Source organism: Mchenga conophoros, linkage group LG22 (assembly GCF_057382185.1).
Source record: "Mchenga conophoros isolate Kocher_MC1m ecotype Shallow Benthic linkage group LG22, M_conophoros_male_GT1.1, whole genome shotgun sequence".
In the NCBI taxonomy this organism is placed as follows: Eukaryota; Metazoa; Chordata; class Actinopteri; order Cichliformes; family Cichlidae; genus Mchenga; species Mchenga conophoros.
The window spans coordinates 1,993,348-2,010,590 of NC_140546.1; the positions used below are offsets into that span (position 1 = coordinate 1,993,348).

General features: G+C 39.8%; 1 protein-coding gene across 2 annotated transcripts; it reads right to left on the minus strand.

The window, feature by feature from the left end:
• Positions 1–10,719: 10,719 nt before the first annotated feature.
• LOC146548491 (uncharacterized) lies at positions 10,720–16,039 on the minus strand. Of its 2 annotated transcripts, XM_085262006.1 has the most exons (6): positions 15,918–16,039; positions 15,327–15,599; positions 15,045–15,104; positions 14,589–14,708; positions 13,602–13,667; positions 10,720–13,055 (listed from the first exon to the last, which is right to left on the minus strand). In XM_085262006.1, the coding sequence occupies exons 1-6, from the start codon at positions 15,979–15,981 to the stop codon at positions 13,024–13,026; spliced, it is 615 nt and encodes a 204-aa protein (XP_085118132.1). In that variant the 5' UTR covers positions 15,982–16,039; the 3' UTR covers positions 10,720–13,023. The 2 variants fall into 2 exon arrangements, with proteins under 2 accessions (XP_085118132.1, XP_085118133.1); XM_085262007.1 differs by lacking the exon at positions 15,045–15,104.
• Positions 16,040–17,243: the final 1,204 nt, after the last annotated feature.

Here is a 17,243-nt window from a genome sequence, read left to right on the forward strand (position 1 = left end):
AAGTGATAAAAACAGTGCAGCAGCTCAGTCGCCTACATCTGAAGGCACAAAAGGCTTCACTGGGGATTATTCTGAACTGAGAATCATGCAAAGCTGTTGTAAAACAGCACACGAGGTTCTTTGTAAGTGGAGCTTTATTAGTAAGCGTTTGTATTTTTGGTGGTGGCTCAGTGCACACAGTGACATGTTAGTGGTGCTCTGCAGTGAGTGAATTTATCCTTCTGCATGGCATCACCACACGGCTCGTTAGCCTGTCTGATCACCTGTATTCTGCACAGGAGAAACTGGAGTGACACCTCACAGCCTGGCCCAGGAAACTCAGACTGGATATGAAACATGGGCATAAGATTCAGATGGAAACATGAAGCCAGCGTGGAAGCGTTTAAAGCAGGGGGTTAATGCACTGATTGGAGGAGAACAGGTCCTGCTGGATGCCCCGAGACCCCGCCCACCACTGCAGAGCCTGGTTAGTGCCGTGGAGGATGGAGGACACAGTCCATGGAGTTTTTCCCAGTTTGTCCCTTTGGTCAAAGTTTACTTCTAACTGAAACTGAAAGCGAACGGCAGCTGCTGCACAGAGGAAGTGAGAAAATAGCAGCGTCACCGTCGTCTATCTTAGTCTCAACACAGAGACCTCGGCAGGTGTCGCATACACAGACATACAGGGAGTGCAGAATTATTAGGCAAGTTGTATTTCTGAGGAATAATGTTATTATTGAACAACAACCATGTTCTCAATGAACCCAAAAAACTCATTAATATCAAAGCTGAATGTTTTTGGAAGTAGTTTTTAGTTTGTTTGTAGTTTGAGCTATTTTAGGGGGATATCTGTGTGTGCAGGTGACTATTACTGTGCATAATTATTAGGCAACTTAACACAAAACAAATATATACCCATTTCAATGATTTATTTTTACCAGTGAAACCAATATAACATCTCCACATTCACAAATATACATTTCTGACATTCAAAAACAAAACAAAAACAAATCAGCGACCAATATAGCCACCTTTCTTTGCAAGGACACTCAAAAGCCTGCCATCCATGGATTCTGTCAGTGTTTTGATCTGTTCACCATCAACATTGCGTGCAGCAGCAACCACAGCCTCCCAGACACTGTTCAGAGAGGTGTACTGTTTTCCCTCCTTGTAAATCTCACATTTGATGATGGACCACAGGTTCTCAATGGGGTTCAGATCAGGTGAACAAGGAGGCCATGTCATTAGTTTTTCTTCTTTTATACCCTTTCTTGCAGCCACGCTGTGGAGTACTTGGACGCGTGTGATGGAGCATTGTCCTGCATGAACATCATGTTTTTCTTGAAGGATGCAGACTTCTTCCTGTACCACTGCTTGAAGAAGGTGTCTTCCAGAAACTGGCAGTAGGACTGGGAGTTGAGCTTGACTCCATCCTCAACCCGAAAAGGCCCCACAAGCTCATCTTTGATGATACCAGCCCAAACCAGTACTCCACCTCCACCTTGCTGGCGTCTGAGTGGGACTGGAGCTCTCTGCCCTTTACCAATCCAGCCACGGGCCCATCCATCTGGCCCATCAAGACTCACTCTCATTTCATCAGTCCATAAAACCTTAGAAAAACCAGTCTTGAGATATTTTCTTGGCCCAGTCTTGACGTTTCAGCTTGTGTGTCTTGTTCAGTGGTGGTCGTCTTTCAGCCTTTCTTACCTTGGCCATGTCTCTGAGTATTGCACACCTTGTGCTTTTGGGCACTCCAGTGATGTTGCAGCTCTGAAATATGGCCAAACTGGTGGCAAGTGGCATCTTGGCAGCTGCACGCTTGACTTTTCTCAGTTCATGGGCAGTTATTTTGCGCCTTGGTTTTTCCACACGCTTCTTGCGACCCTGTTGACTATTTTGAATGAAACGCTTGATTGTTCGATGATCACGCTTCAGAAGCTTTGCAGTTTTGAGACTGCTGCATCCCTCTGCAAGATATCTCACTATTTTTTGACTTTTCTGAGCCTGTCAAGTCCTTCTTTTGACCCATTTTGCCAAAGGAAAGGACGTTGCCTAATAATTATGCACACCTGATATAGGGTGTTGATGTCATTAGACCACACCCCTTCTCATTACAGAGATGCACATCACCTAATATGCTTAATTGGTAGTAGGCTTTCGAGCCTATACAGCTTGGAGTAAGACAACATGCATGAAGAGGATGATGTGGACAAAATACTCATTTGCCTGATAATTCTGCACTCCCTGTAGATACATGAGCATCTATAGCTCACGTAGCTAAGGGTCAGGGGTTTATCAGTTTCAGTGTCAGTCTGTCGACCTCGATGCTCCTCCCTCTGTGCTGCAGGCTGTGTCCTGCGGGAGAGCGAGTCCACGGTGAAGACACTGACAGCTGCTGATCTGTGATCAGTGGAAACTGAGAGGCTGACAGGAAGTAATTCAGATAAATCCTCCACAGCTGATTTCTAACTGATCTCTGTCTGTCTCACTTCCTACCAATCAGCTATCAGCAGCTAAAAGCAGCACAGACGTAGATCCATTATAAAATGTGTGTCTGTCGTTGACCACACGGAGAGTTGCAGAGATTTTTTTTTTGTTACCCGAACAGTTGGTCGCACAGGTGCAACCAAATTTTTTATTTTTTTTTAGTCGCACCACTGAAAAAGGCTGGGAAAATATAGAATAAAAGACAGGAAGAGAAACGAGGCATACACACAGGGGGTAACGACACAAGGGGGAATCTGATAAACTACACTGAACAACCATGAGACAAGAAAACAAGAAAACTAAGAACATGACCCAAGCAACAATGACCCAGAACCTAGTGATGGCCCGCTTGAAGCTGACGCTCCGGTGCGTGCGTCACAAAAATGAACGCGCTGCTTCAGAAGCGCTGTGTCGAAGCTTGATTCACCAGAGTCACGTGATCAGTGACGTCCGAAGCTTCATTTAGAGCCTAACTGCTTCAGTGTCTGAGTCAATGGTTTATAAGGAAGTGAATCATTCGCGGGATTTGTGGAGTGTTTTGATGGTGACAGATAGCGAACCACTGATCATTCCACTGAGAGATTTGGAGCCAGCGAGGAATAGAGGAGGTTCTGTTGTGTGGGAGGATTTTGAGTTGATTTTGGTCGATCGGGTGAGTTTTCCAGCTTTGTGTTCTGGCCGTTTGCTTTTGTTTTGTGCGTTTATTTTATCTGACAACGGGAAAAAGGTAAAATGTCAAAAATCTGCTTCCATAATATAAATATCATTAAATAACTTTAGAAACACTTCCACGTGACTCTTTACACTTGATGTTATAAAAACATGTATTTAATTTTTTATTAATGTTAGTCTGCCAATTGTGCAGCAATTTAATTAATTAAAGACTGTATAACTGTGTCACGGCGACGGATGGCCGGTACTGAATAGGACTCAGGTGCAGAAACCCAGAGCGGAGACAGTAGATGATTAAATAGTTTATTACGGTTAAGTGCAAAGGGGGAAAAAAAAAGAAACGTGGCAAAGACAGAAAATGACGAGACGTGGAGCCTTGGTGTGGCGTGCCCAGGGGAACGAGGCCTGAGAAGCGGAACGGAGCTGAGTGGGGAACAGTCACACTGAGGGGAGAGGATATAGGAGTTAGGCAGGTAGTGAAGGCAGCTCAGAAGTGGCCAGTATAAGAGCAGCAATTCTTACTTGCAGTTAGGGACCTGGAGTGTTTGAGAGGGGGGGGGGGTGATGAAGATCCAGGGGAGGCTGAGTGGCGTGGAAAGGCTGACCTGAGATCCGGGGCTCCAGATGGAGTGTGATGGCAGGAGGGCAGGCAGGTGAGGCACAGAGGGATTTCCAAAATGATCACTAGGTATCCCGAGTCCGGAGGTGGAGTGTGAGCCAGGGTGGGTACAGCAACTGTAGTACAAAAGAGTCTTTGTTAGTAAGATAAATCACAGCGAGAATTTGAAACACAAGACCTGTTACCAACATGAGTTGATGACGAACTGGCAGTGAGTGAACATCGATGTGTGGTTTAAATCCCTCTGGCTTGATTGCCTGCAATAGGCTCCAGGTGTGCAGGAGCTGGAGTTGGCCCTGCCCAGGGGTGGATCCCAGGTCAGTTCAGGAGCCTAATGGAAACTCCAGCCACCCACCGTAGACCATGACAAACTGCATCTCTACCAGTTTCTCTGCACTGCAGCCTCCTCTGGGCCATGTGAAGGGATTTTGCTTAAGGCAGGAGAAATGATCTAAATATAAAAAAGGACCAGGTTCGGCCATCGCAGAGTGGAACAAGTTCTCTTCTTAAATAAAAATGAAAAAGTTACCTTAAATGCATCGTGTTTTTAATTTGCAAGTTCATGAGCATTTTCCTTTTCCAGTTCACAATCAATTCTACCCCCAGGTCACAAATATGTATAGGAAAATGTCCCTAATATAATATTATTTATAAATATACCCATCTAGCGATTAATTGTGGATTACAGCCGGATTGGCGTCCTTGCGGTGGTGCCGTAATGTTTGGTGATAAGAAAAAATTCCAAATAATTCTGGCTATAGATTTTGTTTGGGCAAACAAAGGTACTAATAATTGACATCAAAGAGAGACAAAATGGCAAAGATGAAGAAAGTCGAAGAAGATCTGGAAGAGATTAAGCATTCACTTAATTCGTTGACGTCGGAAATTGAAAAAGTAAATAAGCAACAAGGAATATTAATGTCGATGATGGAGCAAATCAAAGAACTAAAAGATCTGGTCAAGGAGAAAGATAAGACAATCCATTTTTTGGAAAGGAAGGTGGACGACCTAGAACAGCAGGCTCGACTCGAGGAAATGGTCATTACAGGTCTGAAAACTAAACACAGAACATATGCGAGAGTTACCGAATCTGGGACTGGTGCAAAACGAGGAGAGGACGTGCCCCCGATGGAGGAGCTACAATCGTTGGAACGGCAGGTTGTGGAATTCTTTTCGAGTAAAAATCTTCCCCTGCATAGTAACAATATATCTGCATGCTATACTCTTCCTAGAAGGCACAAAAATGCTCCTCCAGCAATTGTAGTGAGATTTGTTAATCGAAAACACAAAGTAGAATTGCTGAGACGGTCCAGCCTTTTGAAAGGAAGTGGAGTATATCTGAATGAACATCTTACAAAAAGAAATGCAGATATTGCAAGACAAGCTCGTATTTTACGGAAGGAGAAAAAGATTCAAGCAACCTGGACCAGGAATTGCAAAGTGATGATTAAACTGAATGGAACACCAGAAGAAGCCAAGGTTGTAACGATTAAGGAACTTGAGGAATTGGACAATTATACGTGATAATATGATTAAGATAGACAAATGGTTGCGACCAATTATGGCTATAACTAGTTTATTTTTGGCAAGGTCAAATGCTACTTCGGGAGGAAAAGGACAAAAGGAAATTGTAAAATTGGATATGGAAGATAACAAGATCAACGGACTTTAAAATATGTTGATAAATGAATGTGAGATTGCTTAGGATCTTTTCTTTCCTTTTTCAGTTTTTTTTTTCTCCTTCTTTTCTCTTTTTTGTTTCCTTCTCTTTCTTATGAGGTAATAGATAGCGCTAGAATAATTTATGCATTATGTTTGACGACACAGATTATAAATCATATGATTTTGAAGTAGGTATTGACCCTGAAAGGAATGTGCTTAATACAATTAATGTCACATGTGATTATTTTACAGAGGAGCAATTCAGGGATAAGGTTGATATAGCCAATACATTTTCTTTAATTCATATTAACTGCAGAAGTCTTTATAGAAGTTTTGCTTCGATTGAAGATTTTCTGTATAGTCTGAGAGGCAAGTTTCAAATAATTGCTCTGTCTGAAACATGGTTAGATGAGAATAAGGGTTGTAATTTTTGTATTGAAGGATACGATTTGTACTTTGTGAATAGAATTAAGACAAAGGCAGGAGGGGTGGCACTTTTCGTTAATTGTGATTTGAAATGTAAAAAAGTTGAATGTATGTCTGTTGTTATGGATGATTTAATGGAGTCTGTGACAGTAGAATTGGATATAGAAAAGAGAAGTAATATAATTGTAACGTGTATATATAGGAAACCGGGATCACAGATTGAGTTATTTACAGAAGCAGTAGAAAATTTATTGAGTAAGGTTAAGGGAAATAAGACTGTATGTTTGTGTGGTGATTATAATATTGATCTTTGTAAAGTGACAAATGATAAGGCTTCGTCAGATTTTTTTGAACTATTATATGGTAAAGGATTTTATCCTTTAATTATAAAGCCGAGTAGAATAACGGATAAATCAGAAACACTAATTGATCATATTTTTATTAATAGTTTGGAGAATAATATTGAAAGTGGCCTCATCATAAATGATATAAGCGATCATCTACCAGTCTTTTTTATTTTCGATTTAAATATGAAAAGAAAGAAAGAAGCTAGTTTTGTGAGTTATAGAAGGTTAAGAAATGATGAAGCAATTAATAGGTTTAGACAAGATCTCATGGAAACGGACTGGAAGGAGGTTTATGTTAATGAGGTCAACATTGCATACGGAGTATTTCTAAATATATATTTGGCCTTGTATGATAAACATTGTCCATTGATATCATTTAAGCATAAGAAAAAGAATATAAATAGGAAACCTTGGATAACTAAGGGTCTTGCAAATGCGTGTAAAAAGAAAAATAATTTATATAGGGAGTATATAATATATAGAACTAAAAATGCGGAAATGAAATATAAACTATATAAAAATAAGTTGGTATTAATATTGAGGAAAGCTAAGAAAGATTACTATAATAAAGTTTTTCAGGAAAACAAAAATAATATTAAGGGCATTTGGAATATTTTTAAAGAGGTATTGGGTAATAAGAACACACCCATAGCTCGGCCTAATTATTTTATTAATAATAATCAAGTTGTTAAAGATAAGACCGAAGTAGCAAACGAATTCAATTCTTTTTTTGTAAATGTTGGACCTACTTTAGCAAATCTAATCAGGAAAAATGATGATCCAGGAGATGAGGAAGCCTGGATAGGTGATAATAGAATGGTTAATTCCATATTCTTAGCCGATACTACCATAAAAGAAATAGTAGCAATCGTAAAAAATTGTAAAAATAAAAAATCTACTGATTGTGAAGGTATAGACATGGTCATAATTAAAAAGACAATAGATTGTATAAGTACTCCTCTTTGTTATATTTTTAATCTTTCGCTACAGTCAGGAGTATTCCCTGACAGAATGAAAGTGGCAAAAGTAATACCATTATATAAATCAGGAGATAAGCATAGTTTTAACAATTATAGGCCAGTGTCTCTTTTATCACAGTTTTCAAAATTGCTAGAAAAACTCTTTGCACAAAGACTTGATAGTTTTATTGAAAAATATCAACTAATACATGAAAACCAATTTGGATTTCGTAAAAATAGGTCAACGGCATTAGCGTTGTTGACTTTTATTGAAGATATTTCATCTGCAACACATAATAATAAATACACAGTGGGAGTATTTGTTGATTTAAAAAAAGCTTTTGATACGATACAACATTCTATTTTGATTTCTAAATTGTATAACTATGGAGTGAGAGGAGTAGCATTGAATTGGTTAATGAGTTATTTAGAGAATAGGTTGCAATATGTTTATTATTTTGGCAATACTTCTGAAAGACTGAAGATTGTATGTGGTGTTCCTCAAGGTTCTATTTTGGGACCTAAACTCTTTAATTTATATATTAATGATATTTGTGACGTATCTAAAAGGTTAAATTCGATTTTATTTGCAGATGACACAAATTTTTATTGCTCTGGAGAGAATTTGAAAGACTTGGTTGAAATTATGACTTCTGAGATGTTAAGAATAAAAAAATGGTTTGATGTAAATAAATTATCTTTGAATCTGACAAAAACGAAATATATGATATTTGGCAATCGTGTAAAGGAGGATAAAGTTATTATGTTTATAGAGGAAGAATTGATTGAAAGAGTTACTGAATTTCGTTTTTTGGGTGTAATAGTGGATGAGAATTTGACATGGAAATCTCATATTGAACATATTAGAAAGAAAATGGTCAAAAGTATTTATATTTTGGGTAGTATAAGAGATTTATTAAATTATAAAACAATGCGTATTTTATATTTTTCTTTGTTTTTTTCATATATCAACTATTGTGTTGAAGTTTGGGGGAATACATATGAGAATACCATAAAACCTTTAAACCTATTACAGAAGAAAGTTATACGAATAATTCATAATGTTAAATATAGAGAACATACAAACAAATTATTTATAGAATCAAAATTATTAAAATTAGGAGATTTAGTGAAATTACGGACATTATTAATTATGTTTAAGGCTAAAAATAATATTTTGCCTTTTAAGTTACAAAGAGTATTTTTGATGTGTTCAAGGGGAGAAGAGAATAGAAGGAAATTTTATTTTAAACATCAGTTAGCCAGGACTACACAAAGATTAATGAGCACAACGGTTAGGGGTATAAGACTGTGGAATTCACTTCATTATAATTTAAAGAATTGTATAAATTTACAATGTTTTAAAAAGTGTTATATGTTTAAAACGATAACTCAGTATGAAGAATGCGAATGAATGTGATGTTGGTTTGGGATTCGACCGGAGAGAAATGTCAATATTAGTTTGTTCCTGATTTTTGGTGCCCACCGGTGATATAAGTTCGATGGTAGATAGGGGGCAGGGTTTAATAAGAATATTTTCTTCTTCCTGCTCCTTTTCACACATGGTTGTTGTGTTTTGTTGACAGAAGATGTGGTTGTTTTGTTTGATTTGTAGTACCAAGTGTGAAATAAATAAAAATGAAATGAAATGAAAATTGCATAAGTACAAGGAGGCGGGACCTCACAGCAGAAGCATACTCCATAATATGTTTTACATTATTATATGTATATTATATGTAACGTGGTGTTTTTCAATTATTGTATTTACCAGCATCAAGAAGTCACAAGCAAAGAAAGACCACACCATGGTGCATGTTTAAACAAGGAGAGTTTACTGGACAAAATTATCTATAATAGAAATAAACAACATTTTTGTCACCCCAAAAAATACACGTTTAAAGCAACACAACAGCGGCCCAATATCAGACAGAAGTCCACTCTGTAGAGTGGGCAATCATTACGAAGCAGTTGGTTTTATTTTGTGGATTCAAGCTGCTCTTCATATTTTTGGCCACCAGATGTCACCAGAGAGGACTGTGTTGGAAAGCTTCGAGTAATGAAGCGTTTTTCATCTGTCCATCACCACCAGAACCATCACATGATTTTCTCACCCAATAAAGGAATTTAACTAATTCAAAACAGGAGAAAATAGAAAAAAAAGAAACGTCCACCCCACCCCACCCCACCCCACTCCACTCCACTCCACTCCACTCCTGTCAAAACAGCACTGCAGCCGGCGGCTGCCACACTGCTGGGTCGTGGCGAGAACGTCTCCCGCCACGGCACTCCAGCCTCCTTTTAATGTGCGGGTCCTCCAGCTTGAACCAGTCACGTCGGGGCTGTATATCCACGCACCAATCGGAGCAGGGCCCTGGCACAGCTGAATTAACATGAACAGATGCATTTCATGTGTTTGCACAAAACAAACACATGTAACATATATAACACATCTACATACACACTGTAACAGATACTTGTCTTTGAATGAAAATTTAAGGTGATAATATAAAGAACAGCGACTTGAACCTTTACTGAAGCTCAGTGTTTGACAGAGTTCAAACTCACTGCTGTAATAACTAAGAATGATTAATATAACAACTATAATATTGGCCATATTATATTTACACTGACTTTAGTCTCATGAACAACATCAGCTAATTGTTATTTACTAGCTGATCTTAAATGACTGTTCAGCACAGAAATGAAGCCCAACAATCACGTTTCACAGTTTCTCAGCCTCAGATAGTCAGCTGATCACACGGAGCTCATGTAGAAACAAACAAATGAACAAAAACATTTTCTCCTTCACTTCCTTCAAACAAAGCTGTACGACACGTTTCCAGCAGCATCATAGTCACTAGGCAACTTGAGCAGCGCGATGGAGGCGAGACCGTCTCATTTCACACGCATCAAGGACGTGGCCCACGTAGAAGGCTGCTTCCTCCAAGGCTGCAGACCCTGAATTGGGATCCAGCCAAAATAAGCAGACAAGGATAATTAGGGAGAGTGGACACACACAGCTGGAAGGAGCTGAGCTGACGACACACAGGATGTGACTCTGTCAAAGTAAAACAGGAAACACTAAGACACAGACTAATTCATGCACCATGACACGTTTGACTTTGAAGACAACGGGAGGAGACACATGACGGGCTGGGACAATGTACATGAACCCAACACAGACAGGAGAGACAGAATGATAACACGAGGGAGACGAGACCGACACAGAGGACAAGACAGACTCACACAGGAAACAAGCAAACACTGAAAGCTAACTAAGACACACTGACAGTGAACACTGGAACGTAACATTTGTCCCAGAGCAAAATAACCCCAAATGCAAAATAATCTCAAAATGCTGGGTCCCTGCATCCTGACAAACAGAGCACATCGTGACTGTTTCATGGTTTGCTGTGAGGTCATGAGGTCAGGCTGTAGCAGGATTATCAGTGGCTGGTGTATCTGACTTGTTTCAGTGTGATGGAGCATCAGAGAGCAGACTCTGCTGCTGCGTCTCGCTTCTGTTTCTGCATCTGTCGAGCTGCAAAACACACAAAGTAAACTTGGATGATGCTTTAATTCTTTATTTTATTGGAACACTTCTGCTGCAGATTTGCAAACATCTGTTACTGTTCACTGTTCATGCTGTTTACTGGGAAAGCCTGACAGTCACAGAGACGTCCATCATCATAAACCTGCACATGTGCAGCTGCACAAACATCTGCACTGTCAAAGGAATATTGTTTTTATATAATGTGATCAGCTTCATGAAATGTATTCTTTTATTGATCACTAAGCAAATGTCTACGTGATGTGTGATAAACAACTAACAGCTTCCTCTTTCTGTAAGAACATATAGAATTAGAAAAAGGGGAACCTCAGCTCAGAGTTCTTAGAATAAGAAGCTATTTGAACGCACACACACACACACACACACACACACACACACACACACGCACACGCACACGCACACGCACACACACACACACACACACACAGACACACAGACACACGCACACACGCACACACACACACACACACACACAGACACACAGACACACGCACACACGCACACACACACACACACACGCACACACACACACACACAGCACAGCACATTTCCGAGTTCTCTTTCCAACATTCACTCTAAGATTCAGATGGAGGCCTGTGGGGAAACCCAGAGATCACCGGCCTTCCATGACGCGCTCCTGCACAGGTATTAAAGTTGCAAATACAAAAAAGCTAAACTAAGGTAATTTTATTTTGCAATAGTGAATACAAATGAGGTTTTAGACCAACTCTGCATCCATCAGAACTTTGTTTAAAGTTTAAATGCTTCAACAGAAAAACCTCTCCGCAGCTGTCTGCACAGACAAACACAGACAACATGCATCTAATGGTGACACAGTGAGGAACTGGAAACTTGCACCAGCAAAACATCACAGCATGAAAATAAAAATAAAGACGGTGGCTTCTTACGTTTCCTTCTTACCTAACAAGAAATTCACGTCACATTTAGACCTCATGTTTTGATGGTAACAACAAAATTATTGCTTTTATCTAAATAATTTTGTTGCAGGTTACAGGCCACTACTCACCTACCAGGTAAAGAGGTTACTGATACACAGGTAGTTGCCTGGTGTAGCTGGCAAGCTAACATGTACATATAAGCAACTATTCAGGCTTTGGGTTAGCAAACAGCTAACACATGCAAACATGGTATGGGACAGAAAGTCATTGTTCCTTATTGGGAATACGTTAAGTTCTCATGTTGTTATTATTAGTTGGGATTTAGTTTGTTTCATGCGTCTCCTGATTTACGAGTCTTTTCCTGTCCTCTGTGTGGTCTGTCTTGTCCTCAGTGTTGACTCTGAGTTATGCCTGTGCCTTAGTCTCTCCACGTCTTCCATGTTCTAACTGTCAAGCGTCTGTGGTCGTGTTGCTTCACGGCCCACCATATCCCAGAATTCATAGCACGGCCCAGCCAAACTCCAGTTTCCAACAATGGCGGCCGCTACTATGTTTTAAAATTACTCTTATTAATCTTTCTGGGTCACAAAATAAACTTTTAACATATTTTCAGGCGAGAATCTGTGTAAACTTCAAAGATCTGCTCGGTTTATCAAGATATCGCATATTTGCAAAAGCGCTCCGACGTTTTCGGAGACGTCTGTGACCCACCCAAACGTTTTGGGACACGGCTCATGTTCAGTGTGTTTAGTTTTTCCCTGAGGCGTCTTGATCATTTGTGTCAGCTGTGCCTCCCCAAGTGTTCCCACTGCCCTCATCACCCTTCTGTGTATTTAAGTCCTTTGTCGTCCTCGTTCAGTGTCGGGTCGCCTGTTTCGCCACGTCGAGTCACGTCAGTGTGCAGAGTTTTGTTGCAGCTGTTCAGGTTAGGGTTCATGCTCATGTTTGGATTATTTCTCGCCTACGTTTTGCACGTGCCTGTTCAGTTTCATGTTGGTATTTGGCCAAATAAACAGCTCACTTTTCAAAGTCAGCAGAGAAATCAACTTTCTTTCTAAAACATTCACTGGATATTTTCAGAGTTATAATATCAGGTAACAGTTAGATGATCAAAACTGTCATATGATTTGTAAAATAAAAAATAAACATGCAAAAGACTTAAATATATAAAATCTAAAGAAATGAAGATTTACTGATAGAAAATACAATCATTCACACAGTCCTGTCACTGTAAATATGATCATTTAAACAAAATAATGCAGCTGTTATTTAAAGTGCACAACATGCCTGATATAACTGTTGTTAAATATCTATTTTATGTTTTTACAGCAGCTTTAAAAAGTGCTTTTACAGGTGTCTCTCAGGTGAGCCGTGCAGGTGGTGGCTGCTATTTGCAGATGCTTTATCCAGTGGTTCTAATGGTCTGTGACGGAGCTGTGGATAAAGAAAATACAACAATAACAACAGGAGTGTTTGTATATTTACATACAAATAAATACGTACATGTAAAATATATGTGTATGTAGAGCGTGATTATATATTATATTGGATATTTTTATGTTGTATTGGTGAAGTTGTGATATATTTGGGCTTTATGTTGACTTTGAAGATGAAAATGTTGTTGTTTAACATTGGTGTCGTCACACTGTGTCAAGCCTGTGTGACTTTTCTATTTTTTCTTTTATTCTACTTTCTCTGTTTTAATGCTCAATGATAAATGTTTTTGGAGCCTCAATAAATCATTAATTTCAATAAATAAATAAATAAATGGAAGAGAGCGAGTCAGGAAAACCTGCATATAAAAGAAAAACAAAGACTAACTGCAGAAATCGTAAGATGACGCAAAACTGTGTTCGTTTAAATGCTTAAACATTTAAATTTATCACTTTATAAAATAATAAATAATGAATAAAATCCACGTCTCAGTGGGAACTATAGCAACACTGTAATGCAGTGCAAGGTAGTCAAAGTATTTCTCACCATTTTCAGCCTTTAACCTGACGTCATCTATTATGTAATGATAGACGTGCTCTTTTCTTTCACTTCCTGCCAAAGTGAACAAAACCTGAATGTTAGTGATCGACTCCAAGAGAGGCGTGAGCGAGAGGACAGAGGAGGGAATCTGGACACATCATCGCAGCTTCTATGTTGCAAACGAAGCATTGAAAAGGTGTTTTAATTACATATCCTAATAATATTCTCTCTGTCAGCAGTCTTAAATAATCAGGCCCCATCTTATCTTAATGACCTTGTAGTACCATATCACCCTATTAGAGCACTTCGCTCTCGCTCTGCAGGCCTACTTGTTGTTCCTAGAGTATTTAAAGTAGAATGGGAGGCAGAGCCTTCAGTTTTCAGGCCCCTCTTCTGTGGAACCAGCTTCCAGTTTGGATTCAGGAGACAGACACTATCTCTACTTTCAAGATTAGGCTTCAAACTTTCCTTTTTGCTAAAGCATATAGTTAGGGCTGGACCAGGTGACCCTGAATCCTCCCTTAGTTATGCTGCAATAGACGTAGGCTGCCGGGGGATTCCCATGATGCACTGGGTGTTTCTTCTTCACTATGTGTTAACAGACCTCTCTGCATTGAATCATATCTGTTATTAACCTCTGTCTCTCTTCCACAGCATGTCTTTATCCTGTCTTCCTTCTCTCACCCCAACCAATCACAGCAGATGGCCCCGCCCCTCCCTGAGCCTGGTTCTGCTGGAGGTTTCTTCCTGTTAAAAGGGAGTTTTTCCTTCCCACTGTCACTAAAGTGCTGCTCATAGGGGCTCATATGATTGTTGGGTTTTCTCTGTATGTATTATTGTAGGGTCTACCTTACAGTACAAAGCAGTTTGTTGTGATTTGGCTCTGTATAAATAAAACTGAATTAAAGAAGTACGTGTTACATTCTGTGAAATAATTGTGTTTATCACTGGATCTAAAAATTCTCCCGTTCGTGTGTCTCAGGCTTTCTTCACCTTGTTTGTTGGACCCGCTCCTCGCTGGGTAAAAAACAGATGCAACGATGATGATGATGATGATGATGCAGATGAATGAAGCAGCTGTTCCATAAATCAACCCAAGAAGCAGCTGCTGGTCTTCAGAGGAAAGGAAGAGAAAACAAAAGAGCATTTTTAAAAGTGATGAACTGTCGAGAGCTGAGACCCAGTCTGTGGTGGGACAGTCAAGCTTGTACACGTCATCATCATAACTTAACTTTAGATTTTGGTTTTCAGAGAAATACTCTAACGTGTATTGTTCTATATTATCACAGCGTGTGACAGCTTTAGTTACAAATTAAGATCAAACAGATTAAAATCTCTGACATCATTCTCTTTGAACTGGACATAAAACAGCTGGTGTTGTGGTGGCAGAGACTCGCTTTACTCTGATTATGTTCAATAATCTGTGAAACTTTGTGATTTCAGTGATACCTGAGTTTGTGGGTGGTGCTGATGTTGCGTTTGCTGGAAAGGGTGTAGAAGCTGATTGTCCTGTAAAATGATGAGATTAATCAAGTTAACTGAATTCACTCATGTTACTTAATCTTGGTTAAACTTTGACCCTGATGTGCCATCTATGTGCAGGACTGTTATTTAACCCATTAAAGTGATGGAGGTGTGCGCTCGTGCTGTTTAATTCCCACAGGCCCTGAAGAGAACCTGATCTTTGAAAACAGACACAAACAGAACAACAGTGACAAAGTGTGACGTTACCTGGAGAGATCACCGTCAGCTGCACCGCTGGTTTGTTATTACACAGGTATCTCCCAGAGTCTGACGCAGCAGGCCTCAGGATGATCAGCCACTTATCAGCTGATGACATGAATCGTGTGTCATTGATGAGTCTTCTCTCGCTGTTACCATCAGCGGTGAGTATGTCAACTATCCTTCCTTTGTTCTCTCTGCTCCACGTCACCGTACCCTCCACAGGGAGAGGACAGCGCAGGGTGACGGACTCCTTGTTTCTGATGATATCATGTTTGATTCCTGCAAGAGACATATATACATTATATATACTGTATATATGTACCTACACTGGCTCTTGCTTTGTCTTGAAAGATGCTTTTAAAACAACTGTGTGATCCCGAAGTTAAACCCAAACTCAACTTTGACCCTGAACACATCTCTACTGAGCTTAATAGATTTTCTTTTCCAGTCAAATATCTCAAATATTCCCAAGGTGTAAATGGGTTTGAAGTCTGCTGTATTTCATGTTGAGATCAACATATACAAATACACCGGTTAATACTGACATGTAAAAAACGGCTGCTGGATTATCTGAATGAAACTCTGAGATGTTCTTACCTGCTGTGATGTTACAGCCCAGAAAAAAGGCAAAGAGGCAGCAGCAGATATTCACTCTCATCATGGTCACGACTCGGACATCTGCAGAAGGTTGACCGGCATTTATCTCTGCTGGAAGAGGAACTCAGCTGATCCTCCCGTACGGGCCGGCCTTCTTTTGTGGTTGATGAGCACTGATGAAGTTCCTGTTAGAGCTCAGTATGAAATCATATTTCTCATCATGTAAGACCTACATCCAAGGACGCTTCCATTTTTAGTTTCCTGACCACTGACTCGTAACAAAGGGAGTTTTTAGAAAAAGCTGTTTATGGAAAAACTGAAGAAATGACTGTGATGACAATCTAAACATAGAAAGTTAAAGGAAATAAATGAAAACACATTTTGTGTCACACCAACATCAAGTTAAGACGGTAATCGGTGGAAAAACGTGTCACTGCGGCGCCATAGCGAGGCTCGTGACGAATGACTGAGCTGTTATCATGTAGCATCATCATGACTTTGAAGTCTGATCTCAGAGAGCTTTTAACAAAGTTTCAGAGCATCGTGACAACAAACACTTTGAATACTGTAAATTTGTTCAAGGATCTTTGTTTCTGAGCCTCGTATGGAGCCACAGTGGAGACACTGGCTGATACAGCATGTGACTGTCCAGAGTTTCACTGGACAGAAGACTTTCTCTGATGGGAAGCAGATCGGCTGAGACACATAAGAAAAAGGCGATGAAAACCAAAAAGCAAATACAAAACACTGAGAGGGCAGCGCAGTAAGTGACTAGCTGAAGATAACTTTGAAGTGACTGTGAGAAAAACTGACGGACTGAAACTTCCCCTACAACGAGCGAGGATGAGTCGATGAACCGAGGCAGACGCAGTCATATATTTACAGGAGGATGATTTGAGCACATCACCCCTGTATGTGGCTACCTTGTCAGGTTCGAGCAGATTTTAAGCTCACCTACAAGGCTTTAAACGGACTGACACCTTCATACCTCTCTGATCTTTTGCACCCTTCCCCCCCGTGCGCTCCGATCTCAGGACTCTGGCCTTGTAAAGGTTCCTACAGCCAGAAAAAAACGTGTTTTTCTTTTCGTGCGCCTTATTTGTGGAACAGCCTCCCTCCAGATATCAGGCAGGCTGCTCTGTGGAGCTTTTTAAAGCCAAGTTGAAGACCCACTTGTTCACCCGGTCTTACATGTCTTAATTCTTTGCCTTTTAGTTTTTTTGATTTTTATCGTTTTTAACTTTTATTATGTTTAAACTTGTTATTGTGTTTTAACTTGTATTGCTTTGCATCACTTTTATTTATTTGTCTCTTTATTTTCAAATA

Bases quoted from the DNA above. Each gene is read 5' to 3' on its own strand.
- LOC146548491 (XM_085262006.1), bottom strand. From the start codon at position 15,981: ATGATGAGAGTGAATATCTGCTGCTGCCTCTTTGCCTTTTTTCTGGGC. The intron at 15,600-15,917 runs GTAAGAACATCT...TGTCTCTTGCAG, and splicing joins GGGCTGTAACATCACAGCAG to GAATCAAACATGATATCATC. The intron at 13,668-14,588 runs GTGAAGAAAGCC...TCACTTTGGCAG, and splicing joins GAGCGGGTCCAACAAACAAG to GAAGTGAAAGAAAAGAGCAC.